At 42.3% G+C, this 14,264-nt stretch overlaps 1 protein-coding gene across 1 annotated transcript in view; it reads left to right on the top strand.

The window, feature by feature from the left end:
• The window catches only part of zzef1 (zinc finger, ZZ-type with EF hand domain 1), a gene marked incomplete at its 5' end in the record, with an annotated part of 70,759 nt that overhangs the window by 6,180 nt on the left and 50,315 nt on the right, over positions 1-14,264 (top strand). The window contains 9 exons of the mRNA XM_083637088.1: positions 2,007-2,185; positions 2,456-2,554; positions 2,671-2,762; positions 3,769-3,914; positions 7,461-7,566; positions 7,764-7,982; positions 10,223-10,314; positions 10,499-10,605; positions 10,717-10,839. Coding sequence (XP_083493214.1) covers positions 2,007-2,185; positions 2,456-2,554; positions 2,671-2,762; positions 3,769-3,914; positions 7,461-7,566; positions 7,764-7,982; positions 10,223-10,314; positions 10,499-10,605; positions 10,717-10,839 — 1,163 coding nt within the window. The remainder of the gene's footprint in view (positions 1-2,006; positions 2,186-2,455; positions 2,555-2,670; positions 2,763-3,768; positions 3,915-7,460; positions 7,567-7,763; positions 7,983-10,222; positions 10,315-10,498; positions 10,606-10,716; positions 10,840-14,264) is intronic.

The raw sequence follows: 14,264 nt of genomic DNA, 5'->3' as shown, positions 1-14,264 counted from the left end.
AGGCTAAAATGAGTTCATCATGCAGGACAATGAGTAACAGGCTAAAATGAGTTCATCATGCAGGACAAAGAGTAACAGGCTAAAATGAGTTCATCATGCACGACAATGAGTAACAGGCTGAAATGAGTTCATCATGCAGGACAATGAGTAACAGGCTAAAATGAGTTCATCATGCACGACAATGAGTAACAGGCTAAAATGAGTTCATCATGCAGGACAATGAGTAACAGGCTGAAATGAGTTCATCATGCACGACAATGAGTAACAGGCTGAAATGAGTTCATCATGCAGGACAATGAGTAACAGGCTAAAATGAGTTCATCATGCACGACAATGAGTAACAGGCTGAAATGAGTTCATCATGCAGGACAATGAGTAACAGGCTAAAATGAGCTCATCATGCACGACAATGAGTAACAGGCTAAAATGAGTTCATCATGCACGACAATGAGTAACAGGCTGAAATTAGTTCATCATGCACGACAATGAGTAACAGGCTAAAATGAGTTCATCATGCACGACAATGAGTAACAGGCTGAAATGAGTTCATCATGCAGGACAATGAGTAACAGGCTAAAATGAGTTCATCATGCAGGACAAAGAGTAACAGGCTAAAATGAGTTCATCATGCAGGACAATGAGTAACAGGCTAAAATGAGTTCATCATGCACGACAAAGAGTAACAGGCTGAAATGAGTTCATCATGCACGACAATGAGTAACAGGCTAAAATGAGTTCATCATGCAGGACAAAGAGTAACAGGCTAAAATGAGTTCATCATGCAGGACAATGAGTAACAGGCTAAAATGAGTTCATCATGCACGACAAAGAGTAACAGGCTGAAATGAGTTCATCATGCAGGACAATGAGTAACAGGCTGAAATGAGTTCATCATGCACGACAAAGAGTAACAGGCTAAAATGAGTTCATCATGCAGGACAAAGAGTAACAGGCTGAAATGAGTTCATCATGCACGACAAAGAGTAACAGGCTAAAATCCAAACCTTGATCAAATGGGATGATGACACAATATCTCCATTCCATTTGACATAGAGAGCAGGGGCCATATTACAGAAACTGCCTAACTGGCAAATCCTGTCTTAACTGCTTGATAATCATGGTAGAGTTAGGACCGGATTCAGGAAAATAGCCATTACAGATTAACAGTTCCTTCCTATCCTAATTTAAGGTAGGAAAAGTGTATTACAGAAGCATCCTAACGTCCCAAAATAAAAATAAACACAACAACAACAACAACAAATGTAACTTTACGATAACCATTAGGCTGTCCTATCATTGATCAATAGTGGCAAGTGTTACCTTAAATCTAAAGGACTTGGGAACAAAGTCACCAACTCTCAAGAAAATCTGAGGAATGAATCTAACAAAACCTCAACGCAAAGTTTGGAACAAGCTATCTACCTAGATAAGAAGTTAACATCAACTGTGAACTACCAAGAAAAATTAGAACTGGGGGGGGATTTGCGGGACAGTGGTCTTGGACCATACCCAGAAGTAGGCTCTGGGTAACCCAGAGCCTATTTCTGGGTTACAGTCATGTCAAATTGGTTATTCAATATTTCATGATGTTTTGAAGCTGGATGAGCCTTTGACGCTTCACTTGTTGACATTCAGCCCAACTGTCCTCCATAATGTTTCAGAGTAATTTTGAGACATGTGTAGTCAGTGTTTGTGGGTGGCTGACTAATCACATCTAATGCACATTTGAAAATGAAATTGTTCACCACGTACGAAAAATGACAAATGTATTGAATATACTTAGTCTGTCCAAACACCTTTGGCACCCTGAAAAAGACACTGTAGTGCACTGTTTATTTTTATGTGAAAATACACCAAAACCCTCTGTACATTAAACATTGTCATTGTATCATTTACCATCCAAAGTAATGTAGATGGAGTCAAAACCTCAAAACATGTGTTGCTGTCTAAAGACTTTTGGAGCTCACTGTATACTAACTTGTATTTGTTTCTTGGTTGTTTTGAAGCTGCTGTGTGAGCCCTGATGCTGAGTTGACCCTGCTGGCCTTTGCTCTGGCTAGAGGCAGTGTGGCCAAAGTGCTCCAGGCCCTGTCCTGCATCAGCGATCAGCTGGAGACTGAGTACAGAGCCTCTGCCCTCATCTCCTCTATGGCCTCTGTTAGGCTGCGGCTGCTGTATCGCAACGGTAATGCGACCAGCCCTCCTCTGCTCCCATTGGCCAGGGGACATTTGAAAGCGTAGGCTTAGGAGATTAAGTGCACGGCCTACAAGAAAGAGATGCATTACTGGACTGTAGAGTGGAAAAAGAGAATGCATTAGTGGATTGTAGAGTGGAAAATCGATTGCAAACTTGCATTGCGGTGTTGAATCAGACCATTTTATGAATTATAATTACAATATGTATGGAAAATGATCAGATGTTTACCTGTGGTGCTGTATGTCTGTCATGCTCCAGGGAAGCCCCTCCAGCTGCACCTACAGGCCTGTGATGTGAAGAGTAAAGAGGAGAAGTCAGGACCAGAGAACATGCTCACAGAATCCTCCACTGGAGATGGTACAATAAACCACTCTGTCAATGAGAAAACAACAATGAAAGTTTTTGTTTGACTATCAGCTTGAGTGCCTGCCGTCTTGTTCAAGTACGACTGAATGTTGTATGTTCCTCCAAAGGTTTTCTCACGGAGAGCGGCAGGAAGAAAGCCAGTGTGATCCTGTCTACAGAGGACCAGAGCAACTTCCAGGTCACTCAGATGAAGATCAAAGTGAGGCTCCTTTTCATTAACTACACTGTGTTCTGAGTCGGACAGTTTTGACCCTATTATTTCAAGTTTCAAGGTACGGTTAGCTACTGTTATGACCATGTAATGTTTACAGCCAGTTTAATGATGTAGAAGTGAAGTATAACGTCTTACCTTTCTAGCAGTATCGTTTTAATCATTCACTTTAGATTTGTCTTTACCAGAGTCTGAAAAAAGGATTGTGTTAGGCTAGCATCCTGCTAAGTCGGACACCCTGGCTCCATGCTAACCTAAACAATGCAGTCGAGGCATTAGCAATCGATTACCAACATTGCCCAAGCTCGTCTCCTACGGCTTTCTCTCATCAAAATCACTTTCCTAAACTATTTGGACATTTAAATGTCCATGTATTCATATGATTTTGTTTTTATATAATTTTTTTCAGATTTGTCCCCATTTTCTCCACAATTGTACTTGGCCAATTTTTCTCCCTCCACCCTCTGCCAATTTGGGGAGAGCCGTAGACTAGCACCATACTTCCTCCGACACATGCGCAGTTGCCAGCCGCTTCTTTTCACCTGACAGGGGGAGTTTCACCGGCAGGATGTAGCACGTTCCCTTCCACCCCGACCAGGCGCCCCGACCGACCAGAGGAGGCGCTAGTGCAGCGACCAGCACACATACCCCAAATCCAGCTTCCCACCTGCAGACACCAGCCAATCGTGCCTGTATGGACGCCCGACCAAGCTGGAGATGACACGGGGGTGCGAACCTGCGGCCCTCGTGTTGGTAGACACGGAATCTACCACTGCACTACCTGGACGATTCATATTAAATTTGACATGTAGATTGTTAGACATGTCTAAAGTAATTCCACAACACTAGCTGGCGTTCGCTGAAATGAAAAGACCGGAAAGTGTGTCAGAGCAGATGTGTCCGTCTCAGGACACAGTTCCACTAGCCCATTTCAGTGAGAACGCTGATGATACAGCTTTGCTGTATGTCCCTCATCTTTTCTTTGTGTGATAAGGTACGAAAAGGAGCCATCGGAGCAAAATGTGGCTTGGTCTTCGCGTACAAGGAGGGAAACCCTTTCGATGCAGAAAAGCATTTCAAGAGGTTCAAAAGATATGACTCGTGGGACTTCAAGGACTACAAAGACTTTGTACAGGACAAGTAAGGATCTCTTCGTTTTTGTCTCTGAGATGGATCCCTTTGTATTTCGGTGCAGTATCCTTTTGTGCCAGTGATCAGTATGTTGTCAATAGGAACAGCAAGCTGTCTATAGTCGTGTTTCCATTACCCTCAGAAATGCGCAAAATCTAAATATCGCAATAGAAATTGGGTAATGGAAACACGTAAATTTCGAAAAACCTCCCAAATATCGCAAAACGTTTTTGCGCTCTCATGAGGTGGTTTTTCAGACGTGTCGATATAGCAGTTTATCGCAAAAGTGTAATGGAAACACTTTTTCCGCATTTGCACGTCATGTGACCCGTCTTCTCCTTTGGAAAAGCAGCGGAAAATGAGGGAGAAACGGTTCGATAAGCCGTGGCAAAACTCCCGCAGCAAGTGGAAAACTTTGAAGCAACGCTACCTAGCAGAAAGACGAGTGTTGTGCAAAGGCAGAGCCGGGGTAGATCATGTTTAATGGCAGAAATCGGTCCATGGTGACAGCAGGCTGCCTGTGCGTGCATTTGAGCGGCGAGATGAGTGGATGAAAAGCACACACCGGTGCAGTGCTCCTGACTGAAGTGAATACAGTGACTGTGAGTACGTTTCAGGTGCAATGTTATAATACACAACATTCTGATTGAACCAAATCAGCCTTTTCCCCCCTCCATCTCTAAATCGGACCAGTTGTAGGCTATTAACTCATTCAGGGCCAAAGACGTCTTTGACGTGTTATCAGGAATAGCCCAGAGGGCCAATGACGTGTTTGACGTGTTTTTGTTTTTATTACTGCAGGGCGTAGTTCAAACACTTCCCCAGCCCCTGACATAGTATCAGGTCCCTAGCATCTAAGACAACACGTGAACAAACACATACCGCAGCTGTTGTTTTGAAATTGAGCAAGAGGAAAAGCAGAAAATGGGTAACGCTTCCTTGTGCAGACAGGAGAAACGCCATTGAAACGCTCGGCGCGCTGCACGAGCTGGAGTCGCCTTCCTCTGTGCCAGCCGGGAGAAAACGGGAGAAAGTAATCAAGAGATGTGTTTGATCATCGGAGGAATGAGGAAATGATCGATCAGTTTGCGAGGGCGGTGAGGACGTGTTGAATAGCCGAGGGGAAAACGGGAACGATCAAATAGCAGGGAGGATATGACAGGGAGACATGGACGAGGACGGGTGTACCAGAACAAATCAAAATAAACACAGGAACAGCTAGGCAGCAGCGGGCAGAAGGCAGTCACAGCAGCCCGCTGTCCTCAAGAGCTATTCAGTTGGTTCATGAAATCGCTGGGCTGCGTGCCCTCCAGTGTTGCTCCTGGCCAATCCCAGCGCCACAGGGCGTGGTTATTGCTTATCCTATGTGGGGTTAGAAATCACGCAACGATGGGGGATCGTGTGTGTGTGTGTGTGTGTCTGTCTGTCTGTCTGTCGGTGTGTCTGTCTGTCTGTCTGTCTGTGTGTCTGTCTGCACACTCACTCACACTGCTGTATTGTTGAATGTAAAAAAAAAAGCACTTCATGTGTATATATATATATATATATATATATATTTTTTTTTTTCATTTGTGTCATAACGAATAGTATTTACATGTCTGATGTCAATACAGTTCAAAATAAAAGAATTGAGAGCGAGTTCTGCTTGAGAATGTGTATTTTACAGAAATTGACTTTTCTCCTGTTTGTCATCTCAGAGAGACTTTTTGGGTGAAAACAGGGTGTATATAAATGGATATAAGTAGAGTACAGAACATGCTAAAAGCTCACTTTTTTTTTCCTGGTGAACCCAGAGACGTACATCTTCATTTTGAGGTATTGCAAATCACTCTGGTGCTAATAGATAATTTACTGTGGGTCTTGAAAGATGACCAACAATTATGAAAATCTTTGGCCTGTGCTAAATATTGGCAGTCCTAAACTGGCCATGAATGAGTTAAAGGCTACCTTTTTTCCTCTGTCTGTCGCGCTTGCATTCACCGCAGCCAGCAACATTTTGCGACTCATTTTCTTTTGAATTGATAATCAGGCTCGTTTATATGCAAATCACAACTTCATGTTGTGATTTGCATTGACCATTGGTTAGATTTGAGCATGCAGGGGATGGGATATGGGCAGATCCCTGTGCGTAATCACTGTGGCAGCTGCTGGTAATGGGGAATTGCGTTCAGGTGTGTGCGCCGTCAGACCAAACTCAACTTCAATGGAAACGCCTACAAGTCGCAATTGTACATTGTCGAAGTTGTAGAAATATCGCAATTATTTTGCGAAAAATAGATAAAATACAGATGCTGTCTATAACTTAAAAAATACAAAATAAGAAAATATCGACAATATCGGCCAACATATCGGCCGATACAGATATATCGGTTATTGGCCAATATCGGCCGATAATAGCGGTGGACCGATATATCGGTCGGGCTCTAGTTTTATTTTATTTTATTTTATTTTATTTTATTTTATTTGACGGTTACAAATTTAAATACAAGGTACTAAACAAAGTACAGACTCTCAAGGAATAACATCAAGGATAAAGCACAATAAAGTCAATTTGCGTGTATATCCCTCATTTGTGTGTGTATCCCTTTAAGACCGCAAACCGTGCAGTTCGCGGTCTTAAAGGGATACACACACAAATGCTGCATCAGGTATCAATGGGTTAAACAGGTATAAAAAAGCAATACAATCATGAAAATAATTAACAGTTACATTCACACAGTATTATGCAGAAAGTATGCAGTGCACATAAAAAAATACACAGAAAAATGCACATCAGAGCTTAGGCATGGACTTGTTCAAAAAGCCACAATTTGACCTTATTCTTAAAAACACCTTGGTTGCTTGTACACATTTTTAAGTGGAGGGGCAACATGTTCCAGTTTGTAGCCCAGATAAATTTAAAGGAGCACTTACCTAAGTTTGTTTTAAAGCCAGGTAGACGCAAGTCAGCAGTACTGGCTCTAGTGTTGTGGGAGTGTGTATCTCCACTCCTCTGAAAGTGACTGCTGAGATAGTCAGAGGCCCTGTTGTTATAGATGTTATGGACCATGTTAAAGGAACACTCTGCCCATTTTCAACCAGCTTTGTATCATTAGAACATCAGTAGTATATCAGAAAACTGTTAACTGTTTTGAAGTCTGTCATTTAATTTGACAGTTATTGAGTGTTAAAGTGTGGACCAGTGACATCACTGGTCCACACTAACTCAAATTAATAACTCATTAACTCAATATATATACTACTGATGTTCTAATGATACAAAGCAGGTTGAAAATGGTCAGAGTGTTCCTTTAAGTTGGAGCTGGACATACTTAGCATCCACAGGGATTCCCACCCCTAGTAAACACAGGTGCAAGCAAAACTGTAATGATGGTTTCCAACTTCCATAATTGAAAGTTGGAAACCATCCTTACAGTTTTGCTCGCACCTGTGTATACCCTGCCTTTTAGACACAAAATGGCCCCTGTGAAAAGGGTCTATAGTCTATAGTCCATCAGCATTTATGTGTCAGTGGTGTATGTGAATGATGGTCCTTGCTGTCATGTGACCTTGCAGTGTGAAGAGTCCAGCTCAGTCTGAGGACGAGCCCATTGGCTGGTTTGAGCTTGAGGATGACTGGAACGATGTGGAGATCAAGCTGCAGCAGTGTCGCATTGCAAAGGTACATGGTGCATCCACTTAAGATTGAGACAGAGTTTCTTTGGTCAGTTACTCCATAACACTATGTCATGTTTGTCATTTGCTGCTTTCTAGTGCCAGCCCTAGCTTTTAGTATTTTTATTTTGTTGGGAAAAGTCTAAATGCCATGATTAGCAATTTGCCACACATGTTCTCATCTTATTCCGCTTGTCTACCCAGTTTGTGATGGTGAAGTTCCTGTGTGCCAGGCAGGACTCTGCCGAGCGCCTTGGAGTGCAAACCCTCAGCTTCAGTGGCTACCTGTGGCCTGGGGCAGAGAGACTTGGAGACCTGGACCACCTCAATCCAGAGGGAGAGGGCTCCGAGGGCCATGCTGTCACTGGCCTTAGTCTGCTAAACAAAACCCTATTCTTCATCCAGCAGCTTACACGAGACATGGTAACTAGTAGTAATCACTGCTTAAAGGCGCTACTTTCAAAGCTTTCAAAGTTTCTCATAATGGCAGATGAGTAGGGACAGATACACATAGTAACGTTTACTAAAACATCTGATGTCCTGTATCATAGCATTTATAGCCGAGGGCTAATTTGCAATGCCTGTTCCTAGATGTTTTTAAAAGCACCTGTTAAAAGTAAAATACAGTAAAATAAATACAATACACTAGGGATGTCAGTTTTTGGTAAATTTTACTTTCCCAATTTTTTCCAGGCACAACGCCACATGCCAGGGCACAAAGGCAATTTTTCTGAAATGTGTGTTAAAATGAGCCAATTGCACATCCTTTGCATAGGGCAGGCTACATTAAACGGAGACCATTGAAGCTTTTAATTAAAGCAACTTATGACATCACTGATGATGCCACAATGCCTATGACATCATCAGTGATGTCACAATGAACAATTGTTCAAGTGACATCACTGATGACATCACTTCCCGGACAGAATTGAAACAGAGATTGCCCTAAGCCCCTTTTATATGACACTGATGACATCATCAGTGATGTCACAATGCCTCCTATTAGGGGTGTGCCACCTTAGGCACCTCACGATTCGATTCGATTACGATTAAGGGTGCTACGATTCGATTATTAAACGATTACGATTAATCACGATTTTCGATGCATCTTTTTCACCAAACAGGATTTTTTTTAAGCAAGGTATATTTGTCAGTATCCATTAATTAAAGTAAACAAACAAATGTACCTCCATTATCTTCAGTTGCGACTGAAGTCCACGCATCACATGTTACAGCCACCCTGCATGCTTTCTTCAGTGATTCCAGTTTCCAGTACTTAGGTTTTGGTCTCGTTTTACAGTTAAGGAACTGCTTTCCAAGCGAAATACAGTATTTTTTGCAAATAAAGCAAAAAAAAAATTGCAAAAAAAAAAAAAAAATTGCAATTTTTTGCAAATCGATAATCGAGCATTGTGAAACGATTTTAATCGTCACGTGACTAATCGCGATGCATCGATTATACGATTAATCGGCACACCCCTACCTCCTATGACATCAGTGGGACAAGAATTTAAACAAACATTGCCCACTTGCTGCCTTTTATAATACTAGGGATCCCGCGCGCTAGATTCCTAGGTTCGCCCCCTGCGCGGCCTCGCCCGTCCTACAGCTCGCCAAGCTGGCCCTGCAGCTCGGCCGCAACACGGCATTGCCCGCAGCTCGGCTGCTGTGTGGCCAATGAGACCAGCATCACTGATGATGTCACATTTATGACATCACTGATGATGTCACAGTGGGATTTCTGACATCACTGATGATGTCACTGGGATTTCATCAGTGGGATTTATGAGGGATTTATGACATCACTGATTATGTCACAGTGGGATTTATGACATCACTGATGATGTCACAGTGGGATTTATGACATCACGGATGATGTCACAGTAGGATTTATGTCATCACAGTGGGACAATCACAGTGGGACAGAGACACAGACAGAGCCCCAGCTCCCATTTATATATTGATGATGATGTTGATGAAGATAGATGTCTTGTGTCATAGAGTGGGGTATATTTTGGTTCTTCAGTGATCCAAGGAGAGCACAGCAGCTTCTCTGTGTGTAGGAGGAGGAGGAGGAGGGGCGCACGAGGGCTCCCTCACTCTCACTGACACACTGGCTCAGATACACACAGAGACAGAGAGATGACAGAGGACTTACGTTAAACATTTTAAAGTGTGGATTTTCTTCAGTAGAATTCATGTTGAATTCTACTGAAGGGGGTGGGGCGGTTTGTGAGAGATAGAGTAAGACAGGTTTGTGAGAGATAGAGTAAGACAGGTTTGTGAGAGATAGAGTAAGACAGGTTTGTGAGAGATAGAGTAAGACAGGTTTGTGAGAGATAGAGTAAGACAGGATTCCTGCTTGGAAAAGCCTTTCTGTAAACTTTTAATTCCTACTAGCAATCTCGCGCGCTTGATTCCTAGGCTTGCCCACTGCGCGGCCTCGTGGCCTCGCCCACTGCTGCTCGCCCAATATGCAAATTAACCGTTTGACTAACATGCTTAACCGGTCAGAGATGTTCTCGGTGGTTAACGGTGAATTGTTGACATCCCTACAATGAACATAACAATGATGTCATAAACTCATAAAATTCGGTCCATCATAAAACAACAGTCATACATTGTTGAAGACTGTTTTACAATGGTCATCTCCATCTCTGCAGGATGTCTCCCAATTCAAGCAGAAGTTTCTGCTGGACTTCAGTGGCCTCAGCCTGGCGCTCTTCTGGAACTTCTACAGTAAACTCAGGCAGATGTGAGTAGCAGTCCTGTCAATGCTATTTTTTTTTACCTATTTCAGCCTCAATGCAGCCACTACTACAGCAGGAACTGCCTTTGAACTGGCCAATCTCTTACTCCTCAGTGTGTGTGAAGCATTCAACAGATGCAGGTCTTTGCCTCTGATTAGACATTGTGTCTGTGTCTGTGCTCCTTCTCAGTGAGGGAGAGGAGGTGATGAAGAGCAGAGTTCTGCTGCTCCAGCTGCTGCAGAACTGTTTCCCCATGCTGCCAAACCCACTGGAGCCCCAGGGCCCAGAGGAGAGCAGTGGGGAGCCCCAGGGCCCAGAGGAGAGCATTGGGGAGCCCCAGTGCCCAGAGGAGAGCAGTGGGGAGCCCCAGTGCCCAGAGGAGAGCAGTGGGGAGCCCCAGTGCCCAGAGGAGGACAGGGGTGCAGATGATGGTGCCGCAGCAGCAGCTTCTCCATCCACATCCAGCAGTGCAGAGCCTCAGCCCGAAGCTGCTCGGGCCGTCTGGGAGCTCTACACTCACCTCTGCAACAGTAAGAACTTTGCATTTCTCAAAGCTGGCAGGCTTACTTACAATGTTGTTGTTAAAAGGGATACACCAACATTTTGGGAGATTTGCCTATTTGCCATATTGCCGACAGTAAATGGAGAATGTGGATGCCTTTATCGTCACTGTGCGTGGCCTACAAACAGCAGCACAGTCCTCGCTGCTACTTAGCTGAGTGCTACAATGGCAGTATATGGTACAAAATACACATTCCAACAGCGCCAGAAACACTCACATGTACATGTTGTGACTTGTGCACTCACCACGCAATGAAATGATCATCAAAAGTTACGTGAAACGGTCATTTTCGTAGTAAATCCACACACCAAGAACAAACAAAGAGTAACCGAACTAACAGAGTGTAGCCGATAGGGATGTTCATCAATTATCGAAAATCGATAATTGATCGTTAAGGAATTGAATTGATCATGTGGAATTTGGATCGATTATTGTTATTATTATTATTATTATTATTATTATTATTATTATTATTATTATTATTATTATTTTATTATTTTATTTTTTTTGCGGACTAGGTTTGGGTGGAATTCGTTCCTCCTCGCCCCACTCCATTGCACAGCCGACTAACGTGAGGTGGAGCTTCATATAGTCTCTAGTTTTCTGGCTGGGCACGGGCCCTGTTTTAAACTAGGGATGCACCGATCGATCGGCACGTGACGGGAAATGGCCGATTTTCACGTGATCGGCCTCGATCGGTGATCTGCGCCGGTCACTCTAAAATGCCGATTCTGTGAGCCGATTTTCAAGTGACGTGCGCGCACCCAAAAGCAGCGAGACAGAGACGGATGAGTTGCAGCCAAAACAAAAGCTGCCACTAACACACATGCCACAGCATGTCTTCGTCGGTGTGGAGCCGCGGAGGGGCAGGGTAGGTTGGAGTCCACTCCAGTCTGAGCGGCTCGCTTCACCTCACCAGCTCTACCCCGACCAGCGTCCACTTCACCGCTGCCTGCTGCTGCTGCTATCTGTCAGTCACGACTCACGTTGTAACGTGGATACAGCCAGGAGAGGACTTGTGTTTCGTATTGCGAATAGAACGACGAACATAATAATAAAACGCATCGGACCAGTGTGCGAGATGATTTTTTTTCGAATGGCGGATTTAAAAAAACGCTCTCTGTGTGTAAACTACGATATTCAAACGGAGTCAACTCAAACTCATTTCCTCATCTAGGCTACTCAATAACAGCCAAATCCACAACTGTAGAGTGGGCATGGCTTCGAAGGTCTCTGGGCTCCAGAGCTATAGGCTATAAACTCCTTGTCCATGGATAACATTTTGACGTTTATTTATTTTATTTTATTAGTTTATTTGGCAGGGACATATACAAAAAAACATTAAACCCCATAGGGGAAGATATGCTTTGCATAGGCTACTTTCCATCTGAAGCCCCTGTTCTGTTGCACCTTTTTTCTTTTGGAAAAGTAAATGCATGATAGCTGTGGGATATACTGTAATTAATTGTTTTATATTCATTGTATTTACACAAAAAAGAAAAGCTCTGTCCAGTAACCTGGAACACTTTTATTTTGAGATGTTTTTGAGTGAGATCGTCCTACCTCATGCAAATGATAAGAAATGTGACATGAATGTTAATTTTCTATTGAAGCAAAGTAAAAAAATAACCCGGCAATTATTGTTCTTAGAAAAAAAATCGGAATCGGCAAAAATATCGGTATCGGCAAGTCAGACTATTCAAAAATCGGAATCGGCCAACAAAATCGCAATCGGTGCATCCCTATTTTAAACATGGGGAATTCACACCGGCATGCGCCGGGGACACAAACAAACGCACCCAGCGGTCTGGCTCAGGCCTGTTGATTTGACTCTTGTGCTGTCAGCTAAGCTGGAAGACGCCGATTGCCTTACATCATGTAACCTGACATGTAACATGTTTGTTTACCGTACTTGGCCACAGCGCTAGTGTCTGATATTCTTAATACACAGCGGCATCGCCATTATAGCTGGCCGAGAACGCGCAACGTTATTACCAGACCAGAGTAAAAAAAATATATATAATATTATTATTATTATTATTATTATTAAATCACTCCACATGCTATACTGTGCACTAGTTTTACCTTATTTACAGTACTGTGCTGAGGTTTGGGGCAACAACTTCACAACTTCACTACAGCCACTAATCATCTTACAAAAAAGAGCAATACGAACCATTCACAGCGTTGGCTACCAGGAACACACAAACGCATTATTTCTACTGTCAAAACTACTGAAATTTACAGACATTGTCAAACACCAAACAGCTCAAATCATGTTCAAAGCTAAAAATAATCTATTACCAGTAAATATACAATCATTATTCAGCATGCACGAGGGGGATTATAATTTGAGAGGGAAATTTAATTTTAATATTCAACTTATTAGAACAACCAGGAAAAGTTTTTGTGTTTCAGTCAGCGGGGTGAGACTATGGAACAGGTGCACTGTGGAATTAAAACAATGTCCAAACATAAAACAGTTTAAAAGTAGGTATAAAGACATAATCTTCACAAGTTATAGGGATGAGGGAGGTGTTGGGTATCACTAGGTGTTATAAGGGTACTGGTTATTTTATTTTTATTTTTTGGGGGTTATTTTCTTGTTGCTTTTCCATGTGTGTGAGTGTGTAAATATGCGTATATAATGAGTATTGTAGTCATATATTTAGATAAATATATGAATGTGTGTGTATATTAATATGTATATATGTATACATGTTATTGTATGATGTGTATATATTATATTTATATTTTCATATTATTATATATTCTGAAACAGAATTACTAGTAAATATTACACAGTAGTATATAGACAGGGTTAGACCAGGAAGCTTGTTATTATTTATTATTTATGGAGAAGGGGTGGGAGTTAATAAGTTTTACTTCTTCCCACTCCTTTTCGAATATGTATATATTCTATTTTTCTTTGTTTCTGAAATGGCTTTTATTTATTATTTTGCTTTCATATTCGAAATAAACACTTCAATCAATCAATTATTATTACGCTATCGATAATCGATAATTGATCGTTAATTTTTCCCGATTTTGGATTATGGAAATTGTTCAAAATGAACATCCATAGTAGCCGACGTTACTTCCTCGTTTGCCATGAGGCGTGCATGCGCTGTGTGTGCAGTCATCAGTACAGCGCATAGAACTCCATTACTCCACAGCCATAGAACTCCATTGTAAAAAATAAAATAGTAAAAAGTCATCACAGAGCCATGCTGTTGCTCTGGGCAGCATATTTCATCATTGCGATGCACCAGGCCACTCAGCTTTTTCCTCAAACAACTTAATAAGCCGGCTCTAAACACATTTGCGATCTCAGGAATGTAGCTCCATAGCACTGAAAATAGTGGTAAGAGCGATTTTTTACATTTAACTATG

Source organism: Poromitra crassiceps, assembly GCF_964638095.1.
Source record: "Poromitra crassiceps genome assembly, chromosome: 1".
NCBI classification, from domain to species: domain Eukaryota; kingdom Metazoa; phylum Chordata; class Actinopteri; order Beryciformes; family Melamphaidae; genus Poromitra; species Poromitra crassiceps.
The sequence above is the reverse complement of the archived record's forward strand: the minus strand, read 5'-3'. Positions and strand labels throughout refer to the sequence as shown.